This window comes from Phycodurus eques, chromosome 11 (genome assembly GCF_024500275.1).
Source record: "Phycodurus eques isolate BA_2022a chromosome 11, UOR_Pequ_1.1, whole genome shotgun sequence".
Lineage (NCBI taxonomy): Eukaryota > Metazoa > Chordata > Actinopteri > Syngnathiformes > Syngnathidae > Phycodurus > Phycodurus eques.
This window is the reverse complement of record NC_084535.1, coordinates 1,959,574-1,974,293: the sequence shown is the minus strand read 5'-3', so window position 1 is coordinate 1,974,293 and position 14,720 is coordinate 1,959,574. Positions and strand designations below refer to the sequence as shown.

Here is a 14,720-nt window from a genome sequence, read left to right as displayed (position 1 = left end):
TTTGCGGAGGGTTTTTGGCTTGAGTTGTTTACGAAAGCTCATATTGTGGAACGCTTAAGCCTTGTCGTTTGTTGAAACCTTTCTACACATCTCACAGTTTCGTACATCTTACAAAACCGAGCAGATGTACGAAACTGTGAGATAATATTTAGACAAAAAAAAAAAAAAAAAGAATTAAAACCGAATCGTACGAAAACTGAGCTTCCGCTGTATGGCAATACATACATGGGCAACTTTGTGCATCGGTCACGACAGTCAACACTAACGTCTTATCCCGTACACTAGCAAGTGTAAATAATCTTTTTGGGGGATTTGTATTGGAACACTGACAACAGCTGGCCAGTGGATGGCAGTGTACGGGATAGACGCCCTCGCTTCCGCTGGAGTGACTGATGCACATCAAGTGACGAAAAATAAAACTACTGTCCAAAGTCAATCTTTTGTGCAAACTGCAGATGCTAGTGTTGTTAAGCAACGTATTTCAGTAATATAGTGTGTGTGTGTGTGTGTGTGTGTGTGCGCGTGTGTGTGTGTGTGTGTGTGTGTGTGTGCGTGCGTGTGTGTTTTCCCTGCTGACTGGGCCACTTTGGAGCACTGCAGCAGCACTATAATATTCAAAATGGCTTGGCAGACCTGTACAGCGTGTGAACACAACACACACACACACACACACACACACACACGCCAAACTGCTGCATCCGTAAATCCAGCAGCAGAGGCCTCCAGTTCACTGGTGTGTGTGCGTGCATGTGCGTGTGTGTGTTTGTGTGTGTTGAGCCAATAGAAACTAAAAATGTGATGAGGCAGCAGCGCTTGTGTAACTTTCCAGTTTTAGTGTGTTACAGTGATCATTTTACACCATGAGTGTGATGTTGTGTACTTTGTGGGGGGTGGGGGGGGGGAAATGGGTGAATGATACCAAAATGTTGTCAGTTGTCATGGTTACATCAAGACCCGTGTTTCGTTTTATTGGACAAAAGCGCAAATCTAAAGGAAGACATTTAAACCAACAACAGGATTAATGTATGTATGTATTTATTTATTTATAATGTGTTTATCTTTCTACCGTCTGACGACATGTGAGGTATAAAATCAACTTTATCGGTATTAAGAATTTGCAGAGTGTAACGAGGCACCTAATAATTTACCGTTATGCAGCGTTGCCCATATTTGGAGTTTGCATTTCAAGACCCACAGAATGTTGTTTTCTGCGACAGTATAAGCGGCAAACATACTACAGGAACGAGTCGATTCTCTTCTTTCACCAGAAAGAAAAAGTTTGTTGGTCGCTTTTCCCGTTCTTTAGTAATAGAAAACCGTAGAACAGAGAGCAACCAGATTCGGACCAAAAAGCAGAGAAAACAAGCTTTTTGTGAAATGTGATTGATATTTCTAGCTTTTGCGACAGCTCAAACTTTAAAATACAATACAACTGAGAAAGGACTTTTAAAGGCAAAATAATCATTTATTTACAGATATACAACGAAGAAACACACGGATTCACCGCACGGCTCCAGTTGACCTGCCGTTTGCCAGTCACTTTCTGCTACCTAACCTACACATGCTGTGTTTATACCATACAAATGCATGCTATGTACAAGTTGCAGTTGCCTAAACTTGTCCGACGACGAACATGTTTTCATAATTGACGTGACGAGCTGAGCTTCACCGCCGAATGTTTCCTTCTACTCCAAAGCTGTGCTGATCGCAAATCCAAAGCGATGCAACACCGCCGTCTACTGGCGCCTGTTAGTCATTACAGCGGTGTACAAACCGGAATTTCACAGACAAGCTGGCCAAGACGCGTTTCCGCGCTGACCCGATGGAAAAACGCGCTCAATGTCTTCATGAGTCGATGCCAGGCGACAAATATAAACATCCGGGGCAGTGAATGAGCTAACATATCGTTATTAATATATACTTTTATTTATTTGATTTCACTATTTCCTCTAGTTTGCTCTGTAAAAAAAGTTATGAAGGGGATGAAAAGATTTTCGTGTCGCCTGGTGGATGGAGAATGCTGATGATTTTCAAATCAAGATTGTGTTGCGCACAATGTCACATTAGCGCGTGCACGCGTGGACTCTCCAAAGCGTTTGTGTTTGTTGTTGTTCCTTCATTGAGTCAAGATGGCGTGCCATTTGTTATTCATTTTGTCTGAACTCGGAGGTGCGTGTTGAGACCCCCGGGTGACCGCAGGTGTGTGCGTGCGTGCCCACAAAGGCATGTCTGGTGAGTCAGAAATAAAAGACAAGTTAGTCCAAGTGACTTTTCCAAGGTTCCTCTTGAATATCGGTCCGCTTTTCACATCCCTGGCGTGTGGTTTTCCACGCTAGCGCACCCTGGTGGTACGCGGGCGCGCTTATCTCCAGTAGCGGGACTCCCAGCACGGCGACCTCCGACCCCCGAGCCGCGACGGGCCTTTATCTGCCCCCCGTTAGGCCCCCTCGTAAGCCGCTTACATTTGTTCGACCGCCGCCACCCGTCCGCCTTCACGCACGCGCGTTGCTAATCTCGCTCGCCGTGTCTTCACCGCCGTGCCGCTTTTCCACGTGGACGCAAGTATCGAGGCGCACCTCCAGGTTTTGCCATACGGCCTTACGATGCCTTTTTTTTTTTTCCCCCCCCTCCTGAAAAATCTGATTTCCAATTACGTATTTTCCGCCTTAGTTTTTCGAAGAATCGAAATTTACGACAATGATGTTATTCAAAACATGTTTTGCTGTTTCTCTTCTGGGATTTGCTTTATTTCTCCTGATACCAAATAAGCTTTGAAACTGCTTTTTTTGTCCTAGCATTAACCTTTAATCAACTTCTACATCTTGACAGAAAATGTGAAAATAAGTGTTGCTTCTTCTAAATAATTTTCCCTTTTGTCAAAATATCGATGTGGTCCTCTGTGTGTCCCAATACTTTTGCATCTGTAATAAATAGTGCATAAAGAATTCACAGTGCTTCACCTTTTCTGCATTTTATGTTACAGCATTTTTCCAAAATTGATGAAATTATTTTTTTCCCCTTAAAATTCAACACAAACCCCCCAAATGACAGCATGACAAATTTCAGCATGAAATTGAAAATTGAGCTTTTTTTGTTGTTGTTGTCGCCAATGAAACGAAATACGAAATCACGTGTACTTTTTGTACTTTGCCCTGAAAAAGTGGCGCACTGTGAATCATTTCCAGATGGCGCGTAAGCGAGACCAGTTGCTCGGGATCTCGTCAACGAGACTCGGACGCCGACGAGGGCCCGCGGCTTTAAGAGGAAGTCGTCTTTCCGACGGTAACGCGCAAGCCAAATTAGAGCCGGCGAGGAGGAGCGGCTGCGGTCGTTCATCACAATCAGTCCTCGGGACAAATTGTCCGAGCTGTGATTGCGAGGCTTTTTTTTTTTTTGGGTGGGTCGTCTTAAGAGGCACCCGCCCTCCTCTTCGTGTCCTCCACATCCCCGACTTATCTTGTCCTTCTTACATCAAGGACATAATTTTTTTTTTCGTGGTTGCCTCCATCAGCGTGTGGCGCTATTAACCAAAGATATTTTGAACATCCTGGCTCAAGTCGTCGTCAAAAATGGTTTGTAGCGGCTGCTTTTGTCAGTCACACGACCTTGCACAGTATACTGCATTCTGTGCATCTGCTCTGTACAGTTTTTCCCACGAAATCAAATTTTGCGTGTGTGTGTGTAAGTGTGCAAGTCGGTGAGACTGTCGAGGGGAATCTCGTCACGAGGAGCTCAGAGAAGGCCAACCTGAAGCGATAGTGTGCGCGCGCACACACACACACACACACACACACACACACACACACACGCCATATGTGGAATGCTAATAACCTTTGCACTGTTTTCTTCTTGTGTGCCACTCCAGATGTGACTCTGAGAATCGTTACCTTGGAAACCCTCTGCGAGGAACCTGCTATTGTAAGTAACGCCACCGCACACACACGCTCACGCACACACGCTAAAGGCATTAGCCCCCCCCCCCCCCCCCCCAAGTCTAAAGTCAGCCCAAAGTTGCAGCCTTGACTTCCAAGTTGTCCTAATTCCAAAGCAAATGTTCCCATAGGAAATAACGTAACGTCAAATATCATATTAATAATTTGTAATATCATAAAAAAAAACAAAGCGACAACCTGGGAACAGGAGAAATATTCTGCTCAGTTTGCGTCCCACACGGATTTCGTCTGAGAACGTCGAAGGCGGACACAAACGAGTGTAAAACACACATCTTTCCCCACTGAAATGACCGAACGTGCCGCTAATCCGTTCCAGGCCCCCCAAAAACAACTTCCAAAAAATGAAATTCAATGGACATTGCGCTGCTCCTGCTGCTGCCTTGCCCACCCGGGGGCGCTATAGAGTTTCACAATCGGCTTAATACGTCACATTTATAGCTTTCATTTCTCGCAGAGAAATATATTGTCTGCGTTTGAGAATTTGATTAACTTTTGTATTTTGTTGTTGTCATCATTGTTGCAATATTCACAATGTTGTTAAATCAATGTTTTATTTGACTAAACATCCACTGGTGAAAAAAGCAATTACAGAACAATCCTACCAACATTTACATTTAAAGTAATAATAATAATATCTGTGACTGTATAATGTAGTAATAATTGTTATGTTAATATTGTGCAATGAACTGTATATAAAATATTATAGAATAAAGATTTTCAAATGTCTAAGAGTATAGTTTTCCACAAAGTGGTGAAAAAAAAAATACTGAGTTCACTCACTCACGATTATAGTAAAACCAATTGAGTCAATAAAGAATAGAACGACATATTTATTGGAAAATGAACAAAACCAAAATGTATTCAATAGAAGAGTAGCAACAAAATGTGTTTTGATTGTTTATTATTGAATTATTTTGCATTTGGTGTTCCACAAGTTTGCTGGTGCTGGATTTCTGCTGCTTGGCGTTTCTCCACGGGGAAAAATAAACACGGGCGGCGCCATTTTCTCTCTTTCGCTCATTTTTTTTTCTTTTTCTTTTTTCTTCCCAATCCGGCCAGGAAGGTCGTTCTTGCAGCTTTTATGGCTCGTTTGAATTTTATTCTGCAGGAACTAATAAAAGTCAGACCTGGATAATAAAAAAAAGTTCCCGTTGACTTTTCTGGACGGAAAGTTTGTGTTTTGACTTTTTTATTTTTTTTTTAAATGAATCTCGTGTTGGACTTTGTGCAAATGGGACGTGACGATCGAGCGCAGTGCGCCGCGTTGCCTGTGGCGAAGACGTTTGGCCGCACGCCGCCCGGGTAAACAAATTTGGCAGATGGCGGCGGCGGCGAAAGCGCTTCGAGGGCGCGCGGAATGTTTGCCACCCGACGCGTCGGAAGCGCTCTCCGCCACGTTCGCCGTCACTCCGTGCGTCCGTTAATGCCACGTAAATGGATCTCGTTTGCATAAGGCCCAAAAGCACACGAGGTGCTGTGGAAAGGGGACGCTCGCACGTTTGCAGCAAGATCAAGACGGGCAGCAAAGATGGGAAAATGCATTCACAGTTTTTGTTCAAATAGAAATTGACGACAGAAAAATCCGGCACGATGTCTTTTGGTTTTGATGGACGTTTTCTTGGTTAGTTACTTAGTCAGTTAGCTGTTTAGTTTTTCAATTACTTTTACTATTAATTAGTAGGTTGGTTAGTGAGTCAGTTAGTGGGTTAGTTAACTGGTTGGTCAGGTAGGTAGGTAGGTAGATGGGTAAGTAGGTCAGTTACTTGGCCGGCTGGTCGGTTAGCTTAGTCAGACAGTCAGTTAAGTACTTGGTTAGGTACCTAGGAAGGTGGTTGATTAGTTTGTTCAGTCAGTCAGTTGGTTGGTTGGTTGGGTAGTTGGTTAAATAAGGTAGCTGGATGGGTGGGTTGCTTATTTAGTAAGTTGGTTGAGCGGTTAGTGAATTGTTTGTTTGGTGAGTTGGTTAGTTAGTAAGGTAGGTAATTAGGTGGATGGTTGGTCGATATATTAAACGTACATTTTCCAACACACAGCCAGATATATTCCGAGGTTGTTCAAATGTCATATCATTTTTACGCCTAATCGAGTTTCGAGGGTCGACGGTGTTCAGGCCCGATGAGGCCGCTGCCTAAACGGGCCGCGGGAGCCCGAACCGTACATTTTCGGAGCCGCTTCTGATGACGCGCTACCGACTTTGTTGGAATAAACACTTGTCGTAGCGCATGATGCGTAATTCAGAGGGCGCCGGACATTCAGGTCGCCGCCTTAACGGGTTGCGTTCGGTGTGTCCAGACAACCTGCTGATCGACTACCAGTTCACCTTCAGCTTGCTGCAGGAAGACGACCGACACTACACCGCCATCAACTTCATGGCCACGCCGGAGCAGGTAAGCGCGCAGCAACCGCCATATGGTGTGTGCGCGTGCTAATAAGTGTGTGTGTGTGTGTGTGTGTGTGTGTGTGTGTGTGTGTGTGTCTTTGCGGTGCTTAGGCCAACAAGAACTTGGACATGTCCATCAACGCTTCCACCAACTTCAACCTCAACATCACTTGGTCCTTAAGCTCCACAGGTGCTCAAATGTCTCCCGACCATTTTGTTTCTTTTTTCTTTAAATTATGTTTTATTTAATTTCATTATTTTTCCAGGTTGTTAAGTATCAATTTAACGTATTTGTGATCAGACATTCATTTACTTTTATTTTATCTAATAATAATAATAATAATAATGTTTTTTATTTATTTATTCATTTTTTTATTTGTTTGATTTTATTTCGGCGGCACGGTGTCCGACTGGTTAAAGCGTCTGCCTCACAGTTCTGAGGACCCGGGTTCAATCCCCGACCCCGCCTGTGTGGAGTTTGCATGTTCTCCCCGTGCCAGCGTGGCTTTTCTCCGGGCACGCCGCTTTCCTCCCACATCCCAAAAACATGCATGCTAGGTTAATTGAAGAGTCTAAATTGCCCGTAGGTGTGAATGCGAATGGTTGTTTGTTTGTATGTGCCCTGCGATTGGCTGACGACCGGTTCAGGGTGTACCCCGCCTCTCGCCCGGAGATAGCTGGGAAGGCTCCGGCACGCCCGCGACGCGCGTGAGGAGAAGCGGAACGGAAGATGAATGAATGAATTAATGATTTTATTTCCAGTATTTTTATTATTTTATTTTCATATTTAAGTTCTTTATGTATTGACATTTTTTTTAAATAATAATTATTTCCCATTAGTTTTATTTTCCTTGTTACTCTTTTGTTGTTTTTATTCAAACTTTTTTTGCAATATAGCGATAGTTATTGTTGTAATTATTTTAATTATTTCTGGTGTTGACAACTTTACAACGTGGCGGTAAACCGGCAGCGGTTGTCACGGAAACGCTCGACAACGTTTGACGCGAAAGAACACTTTGCTCGCTGTTGACCGCTTCTCAGCTTGATTGCATTATGATGTCATCGGAGCTATTTATAGGCAAGCAGATGTTTTTTTTTTTTTTTTTTTTTATGCGCTAGTGCAGCGCATGAAAATGAAAATAAAACATGCATAATACCCCAAAAAGATGCAGAAAATATATAGCATATAAAAACAAAAATAATGAAAAGACCTTTGAGTAAAATATACAAATGATACCGCAATAGTTCTCAATAATACAGTTGACATGAAAAAAAATCCCCCAAATCCCAAAATAATATATGAAAAAATCCAACATTTATGTCAATTGAAATGATCGCGTTAGTTTGTTTGTGTGTGTGTTAGCCGGGAGCATCTCGGGGGAGGAGATGTCCATCACGGCGCGGCGCAACATTAAGGAGCACCGAGACAGCTTCTCGTGCGACAAGTTCAACTTCAAGCGGCGTCACAACGTCACTTTCTACATCTACGTGTCCAACTTCAGCTGGCCCGTCAAGATACAGGTCGGACGCCGCCAACGCAGACACACATACTTTCATTTCAACAATCTATTTTTTACTCTTATTGCTATTATTATCATTATTGATTACAAAATGCTATGAAAAATAGTCAACATTTTAAAATCAAACAATAGTTTTTTTTTTGGTTTAATCATATTATAATATGTAATATTTAATAATTATACTTTTGTCATTACATTGTTTAAAACGCTTTTTTTGCATTTATTTGGTAATTACATGTTTTGTGATTTACAATCTTTTGGTAATATTTTTTTTTAAATGTAATCATTTCATTTTTGATATTATTTTTTATTCAGTCATTTGTTGTTTTTATGCTATACTTTTATTCAATCATTTTTGTTTACTACTTTGAATGATTGATTTTTCAATTTATCTCTGAATATTTTATATCTTTTACATTCGCATTGATTCATTTTTAAAAAAAATTCTTGAATTTTATTTTTCCACTTCATCTGTTTCTGTTCATCAAAAAGTTTCATTTATCTGTTTTATTTGATTAGGTCCTAATTTTATTTTACTAGTTGTTTTAATTTTAGTTTTAAATTTGTATTTAATAATTTAAACATTTATTTATTTTTGTTGTATTTTAGCACATTTTATTTTTCATTTAATGAGATTTTATACATATAACAATTTGTTTTCAATCATTCAGTATAAGCTATCATTTTTTTAATTTAGTCAGATTTTATTTCAAAGTATTGGGACATGCGGGAACAGGAAGTCCAAAGTCAAGGAAATGTGGACACAAGTACTTGGACACCTCAAGGAAGTGAAAATTGAGTTTGGACAATAGGATTGGGACATGGACAGCAATTCAAAGAAAATGCGGAATTTGGATAAAAAATAAAAAATAAAGGATTGGGACACCTAAATGAAGTGAAAGTTAAGAAATTGTGGAATTTGGACCAAAGTATTAGGACACGTAGAGGATGTGAAAAATTGGAGAAAATGTGAAGTCTGGACAAAATTACTGGGGAGTCAAAAATGCGTTTGGACAAAAGCGTTGGGCCATGTCCAAGAAGTGAAAAGTCATGTGGACAGAAGTACTTGGAAGTGAAAATTGAGTTTGTATAAAATGATGAGGACATTTACAGGAAGTGAAAAGTGAAGAAAACGTGCACAAAAGTATTGGGACAAGTACAGGAACTGAAAATCGGGCATACAGGCAAAAGTATGATGACACCTACAGGAAGTGTACAGTAACGAAAATGTGGTCCGTATAGCGTACAGATGTAACGATATGATGACGAAAGGTTATCCCATAATCCTTTGCAGTCACAGAAACGTCGGCTCATTGTGGCATGTTTGAAAATGTCGTTCAGGGTCATTTATCCTTCTGAGGCGCCGCCGCCGCCGCCGCCGCGCCTTTCCCATTAACGGCGCATCATTAGCTGCAGCTTGAAAGGAGATCCGCTAATTAGCGTCATTCGCTTGATCTGCCGTAACACAAGAAGCTGGTCGCGGCTCAGCTCGTCCGCTGACCTTCTGGCGACAAAGCCAGAAATTGTCCACAGAATTGTTCATGACACCATCCCCTTGCATGTATATTATTATTATTATTATTATCATTCTTATTATTATGACATGCACTATGATGATATAGAGTGTATTTGTGGTGGGTCTGCATCGTACATTGCATTCAATCGTTCCGAAAATCCCGTACCGTACGTTAGGTTTGGTGAATAGTGAATTATTTGATGTTTACTAAAACGTCAAAATCGTAGTAGATTTAATTGATTTGATATTCATGGAAACATTAGTTTTGTTCAAGACTAATGTGTCCTTGATGTTTACTAAAATGCGTGTGATGTGGTACGCAAACATGAAGGTTTATGACTAAATTGTCTTTCATCATTAGGCAAATAGCTACGCAAGGTTTGATGATCACGAAATTGTCTTTGATGTTTATGAGAAACTGCACCTTCGGTTGGTTGAAAACTAAATTGTGCGATTGTTACTGAAAAGAATACGATAGGTTTGTCATGAATTAAGTCGTCTATGAGCTTTATTCAAAAAGCTTATAACAGGTTTGTCGCAGAGCAAATTGACTAAATTGTCTTCGATGTTTCTGACAACACGTACGTCAGGTTTGTTAAACACGAAATTGTCTTTGATCTTCACGACAACGCATTGTCGAAGTCGAAATTGTCTTTGATGGTCACCAAAAGCTGTTTGTTAGATAATTGGAAAACTAAATGGCCTTTCATCTTGCCGAAAATGCATACGACAGGTTTCGCGTTAATTACATTGTCTTGGATTTTTACGAAAACTTGCAGGTCAGGTTTGTTGAAGACTGAATTGTCCTTGGTGTTTTCTAAAAAGGATAAGTTGTATAAATGGTATTTATTTGATATTTACGGAAAGACTTCAGGTTTGTTGATCTTTAAATTGTCTTTAAAACTAAGAAAAAAAATGTACGTAACTTTGTGCACCAAATTGCCTTTCCATGAAACATCGTGTATGTTGAAAGACAAAATTATCTTTGTTTACGAAAACAGGTTTGTTCAACACTAAATTGTACTCCATGTCGACTAAAACGTGTACGTTTGTCGTAGATTGTTGTAGATATTTATGAAAACGTATGTTAAACGCAAAAGGATCTTTACGAACACACGCACGTACAGTTTGTTTCTTGCGGACTGAAAATTATATTCGATAGTTATAAAAAACACACACTGAGGGGAAAAGAGGCAGCATGTGTTGCTAATTTGCATGTTTCACTAACTTTTCAAAGTTGCTGAGGTGTAAAACACACACACACACACACACACACACATCGACTAACGTGACCTGTGAATGTTTCCCCGGCGGCGTGATGATGTCATCAGCGCCTGGGGATTCTCGGAGGTGTTGTTCAGGACGTTTGGACTCGTGGTGCCGGAACAGATTTGCTGATGAGCGCCGTCATCACGCCGACCTTGCGCCTTCGTTCTCGCCCGCACGACTTCGCCGGCGAGCTATCGTCGGCGGCGCGACGCCGCCGCTACCTGCGCACGCCGCCGGTGCGTTGTCAGGGAAACTTACGCCACCAACTTTGACGTTCATCTGCTAACTTGACGCTCACGAGGCAAGCGTTACGCTACGTCCGGCGCTTCATTTTCCATTTGTTTTCTTCACCTTCACTCGTGTATCTGAAGCAAATCTTGGCTCACGACAAAAAGCACAGAAATCAAACAAATGGACTGCTCGCAACTTGAATGCCGAAAGTCGAGGGAGCGCTGTAAAAGAAGGAAAAGACTCACCGCAGATTAAATTGTCTTCAGTTTTAGTTCATTCAAGACTCCAAATCTGCTTTGTCAAAAGACAGTTGTTGTTTTTTTTTTTTAAGTTTTTGGTCTTTTTCAAAGACAAATTGTATTACAGGTTTGTTGAAGACTACTTTGTCTTTTATCTTGGCGAAAGCTTGTACTTTAAGATCACTGAAGACTAAATGTATTCGTATAATCTTTATTATTTGGTTAGTTCATTCGAGACTCCGAAATTTTCTTCGATTAGATTAGAAGGTTAGATTGTCTGTGATCTTTGACAACTATTCAGTCGTATTTGATATTTAGTAAACTTTTTTTTTTTTTTTTGGGCAACCCAAAACTTTCTTTGCCAGTTCCGAAAACGCAATCAAATGTTTTGTTGAAGACACGAAGGGCCGTATTCCCACGTAAGCTGTGAATGAACGCGGCAACACCAAATAAGCGAGATTCCCTGAAATCTCGCTTATTTTAACGTTTCCCTGGCAAATCTGTGAAAAAGAAACGAAAAAGCACACTTACAATTTGAAAATATTTGATGTAGCTAAAGCTTAGGCGGCTATTTGCCGACCGCGCCAGCTTCACTTACACTTTGATGGAGATTTTTTGTTTTCTTTAAGCCAATTAAAAGTAATGTGATCAAATACTGTACTTAGGACTCAATGCGTGTTCGGAGGTCCCGCAATAAAAACAAACAAGCCCAAAAACAAACAAACAAAACAAAAAAATGGGTGTGTCCATAAAACCTTGCTCTAAATCCTCAATCCCCAAAATTTCTTGCACCGGTTTCATGTACACATATTTTGACAGACAAATAAAAACACATGATTAATAAAAATACAACGCACCATTACACCACGACGATGAATTTGGTGTTGTAATTAGTCCTTTCAAAGGAACTCCAAAGGTTTGTCTTTTAATGCCGACCGGGAACATATCCAAAGCGGAATCACTCCTCGCAGTTGTCGGCGAGCCTTGTAAACGAAGAGCGGAAAAAAAAGTCCGCTATAATCCGCCAATAAATATCACGGCTAATTGCGCGGTAATTGCCGATTCCCGGCGCCTGTCGGAGCAACTCAATAAATATGTTTTGTTCGGTCTCTCTGCGCGGCCACGTGCGGTGCTTGGAGATCTTGCTGAACGGTAGATTATCGAAATCGTTAGCCTGTTAATTTCCCATTCAGGTGTGGCCGATTGCGCTGCCTTCAAGTCAATAGAAGTACAGCTGGACGCCAACGTTAGCTGGCTGCCTGAGACTGCGGCCAATAAACGGAAATTTAAAAAAGAACATTGAGAAAGGAAATGCGATGAATGTGGCAGTTTAAATAGATTTGATAGCTTTCTGGACAAAACTGACTTTGATCTCTGTAGAAACGCGTACATTCCGAATCAGAATCCTCTTCATTTGTCAAAAACACTCCGGTGGTTGGAGACGCTCTCGTACTTCATCATCATCAACATCGTCTTTACCATCATCATCATCATCATCACCACACGCTGGCATTCAGTTTGACTTCTTCTGTTTATGTTTGTGTGCGTGCCGGTGTCCTGATTAAAAGTCTTCTCCGGGAGGTGCAACCGCCTGATTGGTCGTTTGATTTGATTTGCCGCCCGCCCGCTTATTTATCGTCTCTGCTCGCCGTCCTTTGATAGGAAGCCTCAGCTAATCAGATATCGCGCGCACACGCACGCACGCACGCACGCACGCACACACACACACACACACGCACAAACGCGCGCGGTGCAGGTGAAAAAGTGTCCTTGATTGGATTAAAAGAAAAGCGGAAGCAATTAAGCGCCGGGGTGCTGATGCAGCTCATCCAGGAGCAAAGTGATTTGAACATTTTAACAGCAGGAAGTCGGCAGTAGATACAGGCAACCGTCCACATGACTTATTGTGTATACGTCCACCTGTGTGTGTGTGAAGTATTTTCCATCCACTGGTAAATTGTGAGTACCTGACTCCCACCGCGTGCGTTGTCATGCTGAGTTACGGCACCGACATTAATCTCATGTTAGCGTTTATCTGCTACACAGTACGTGCACAAATGTTGACCGGATGGATTTACACGGGAGGTCCAAGCGAGCGCTTACGATTTAGTGCCTGTATCGGATTGATTTTTATTTGGGTGGGAGGGGGGGAAATTACAATTGGTAAAAATCTGTGCTATCGAGAGAGCATTTGGAAAAGAACAGTTTAACACATTTAAACATATTAAAACACACTTAAACTTATTCAAACTCTTGAATAGTATTCGTTAGCGCCTGTTTTCACTCTTTCGTTGTCAAGAAATGGGACTGTCGTACAACATCGCTGTGAGAAAACGATGTTTACTGTAGAACTGACACACAAAACAGGAGATTTGATAAGAATTAAACACCAGCATGTTCATCCAAACCAAATCTCATCTAACCAGTCTGCTCGTTTAATGCTAACACAATTCAAAACACCATAGATGGGCTAACAGAAACTAACAGAAGTGTATTTCGCTAATTGAAATAGGGAGACTAGACACCTGAAATGTTGAACTGAAGAAGTCTTTTGGATTAAATACAAGAAGAATCCAATTGCCTACATACAAACTTCGGGGATCTCCGTGACCTGGATGACTGAGAATCTACATAAACATTGTCATACATTTTTGGGAATTACTGGCCAGCTGGCATTTGATGTTTACAAAAAATCTTGAGTAAAACAAACCCAATCATTGTATTTATTTTTTGTTTTTTTATTGCTAAAGTTACTGGCTAGCAGGCTTAGACATACTTCATATGTTATGTAAGAGGACTGTGGCGTACACTTTGAGGCTCTGTGGAAGAGCGGAAGGAAGTGGGCGTGGCCGCCGCGGCGTGATCGATGGCGTGTGTGTTTAATGACTGCGGCCATTGTGAAGTGGAATGATGACGACGACGCTTTTGGGAAGTTTTAGGGTCAAAACGTGTAAGCAAAGTGTGAAAAGTGCGTGTGCATGTTTGGGGTTTTGCTAACAATTTATCTGATTGTCAGGATGATATAAACTGCTGCATTAGCCGCCAGGAAGCCCAGCCAGATTCCCCCCCTCCCCGACGCTTGTATTAATGCTCCGTCCCTGTGGAGCAAAAAGCAGCTTTTTTGTTTTTTTTCCAGGACATTTTTACCTGGCTGACGCTAAACCTCTTTAGCCCGTTCTCATCCATTCCGCCCTCCATTCTCCCGCGAGATTCACCAGAGACAAAACTCCCATTCTGCAGCTATTAGGGCCATTTAGCGTCTCCCCGGGCTCAATGTAGACCAAATCATACTTTATATCCCGGCTGTTTGTTCTCTATACAGTGGGCATGGAAAGTATTCAGACCCCCTTAAATTTTTCACTCTGGGTTATATTGCAGCCATTTGCTAAAATTATTTAAATTCATTTATTCCCCTCATTAATGTACACACAGCACCCCCTATTGACGGAAAAAAATGGAATTGCTAAAATCTTTTCAGATTGATTCAAAAGGAAAAACTGAAATATCCCCCAGCCATAAGTATTCAGACCCTTTGCTCGGTATTTAGTCGAAGCCCCCTCTTGAGCTAATCCTGCCATGAGTCTTTTTGGGAATGATGCAACAGGTTTTTCA

The 14,720-nt window shown here is 41.5% G+C and overlaps 1 protein-coding gene across 1 annotated transcript in view; it reads left to right on the top strand.

Annotated features, from left to right (window-relative positions):
• atrnl1a (attractin-like 1a) overlaps positions 1-14,720 on the top strand; it is a 111,829-nt gene that overhangs the window by 47,721 nt on the left and 49,388 nt on the right. The window contains exons 22-25 of the mRNA XM_061690662.1: positions 3,866-3,918; positions 6,246-6,340; positions 6,445-6,523; positions 7,697-7,854. Coding sequence (XP_061546646.1) covers positions 3,866-3,918; positions 6,246-6,340; positions 6,445-6,523; positions 7,697-7,854 — 385 coding nt within the window. The remainder of the gene's footprint in view (positions 1-3,865; positions 3,919-6,245; positions 6,341-6,444; positions 6,524-7,696; positions 7,855-14,720) is intronic.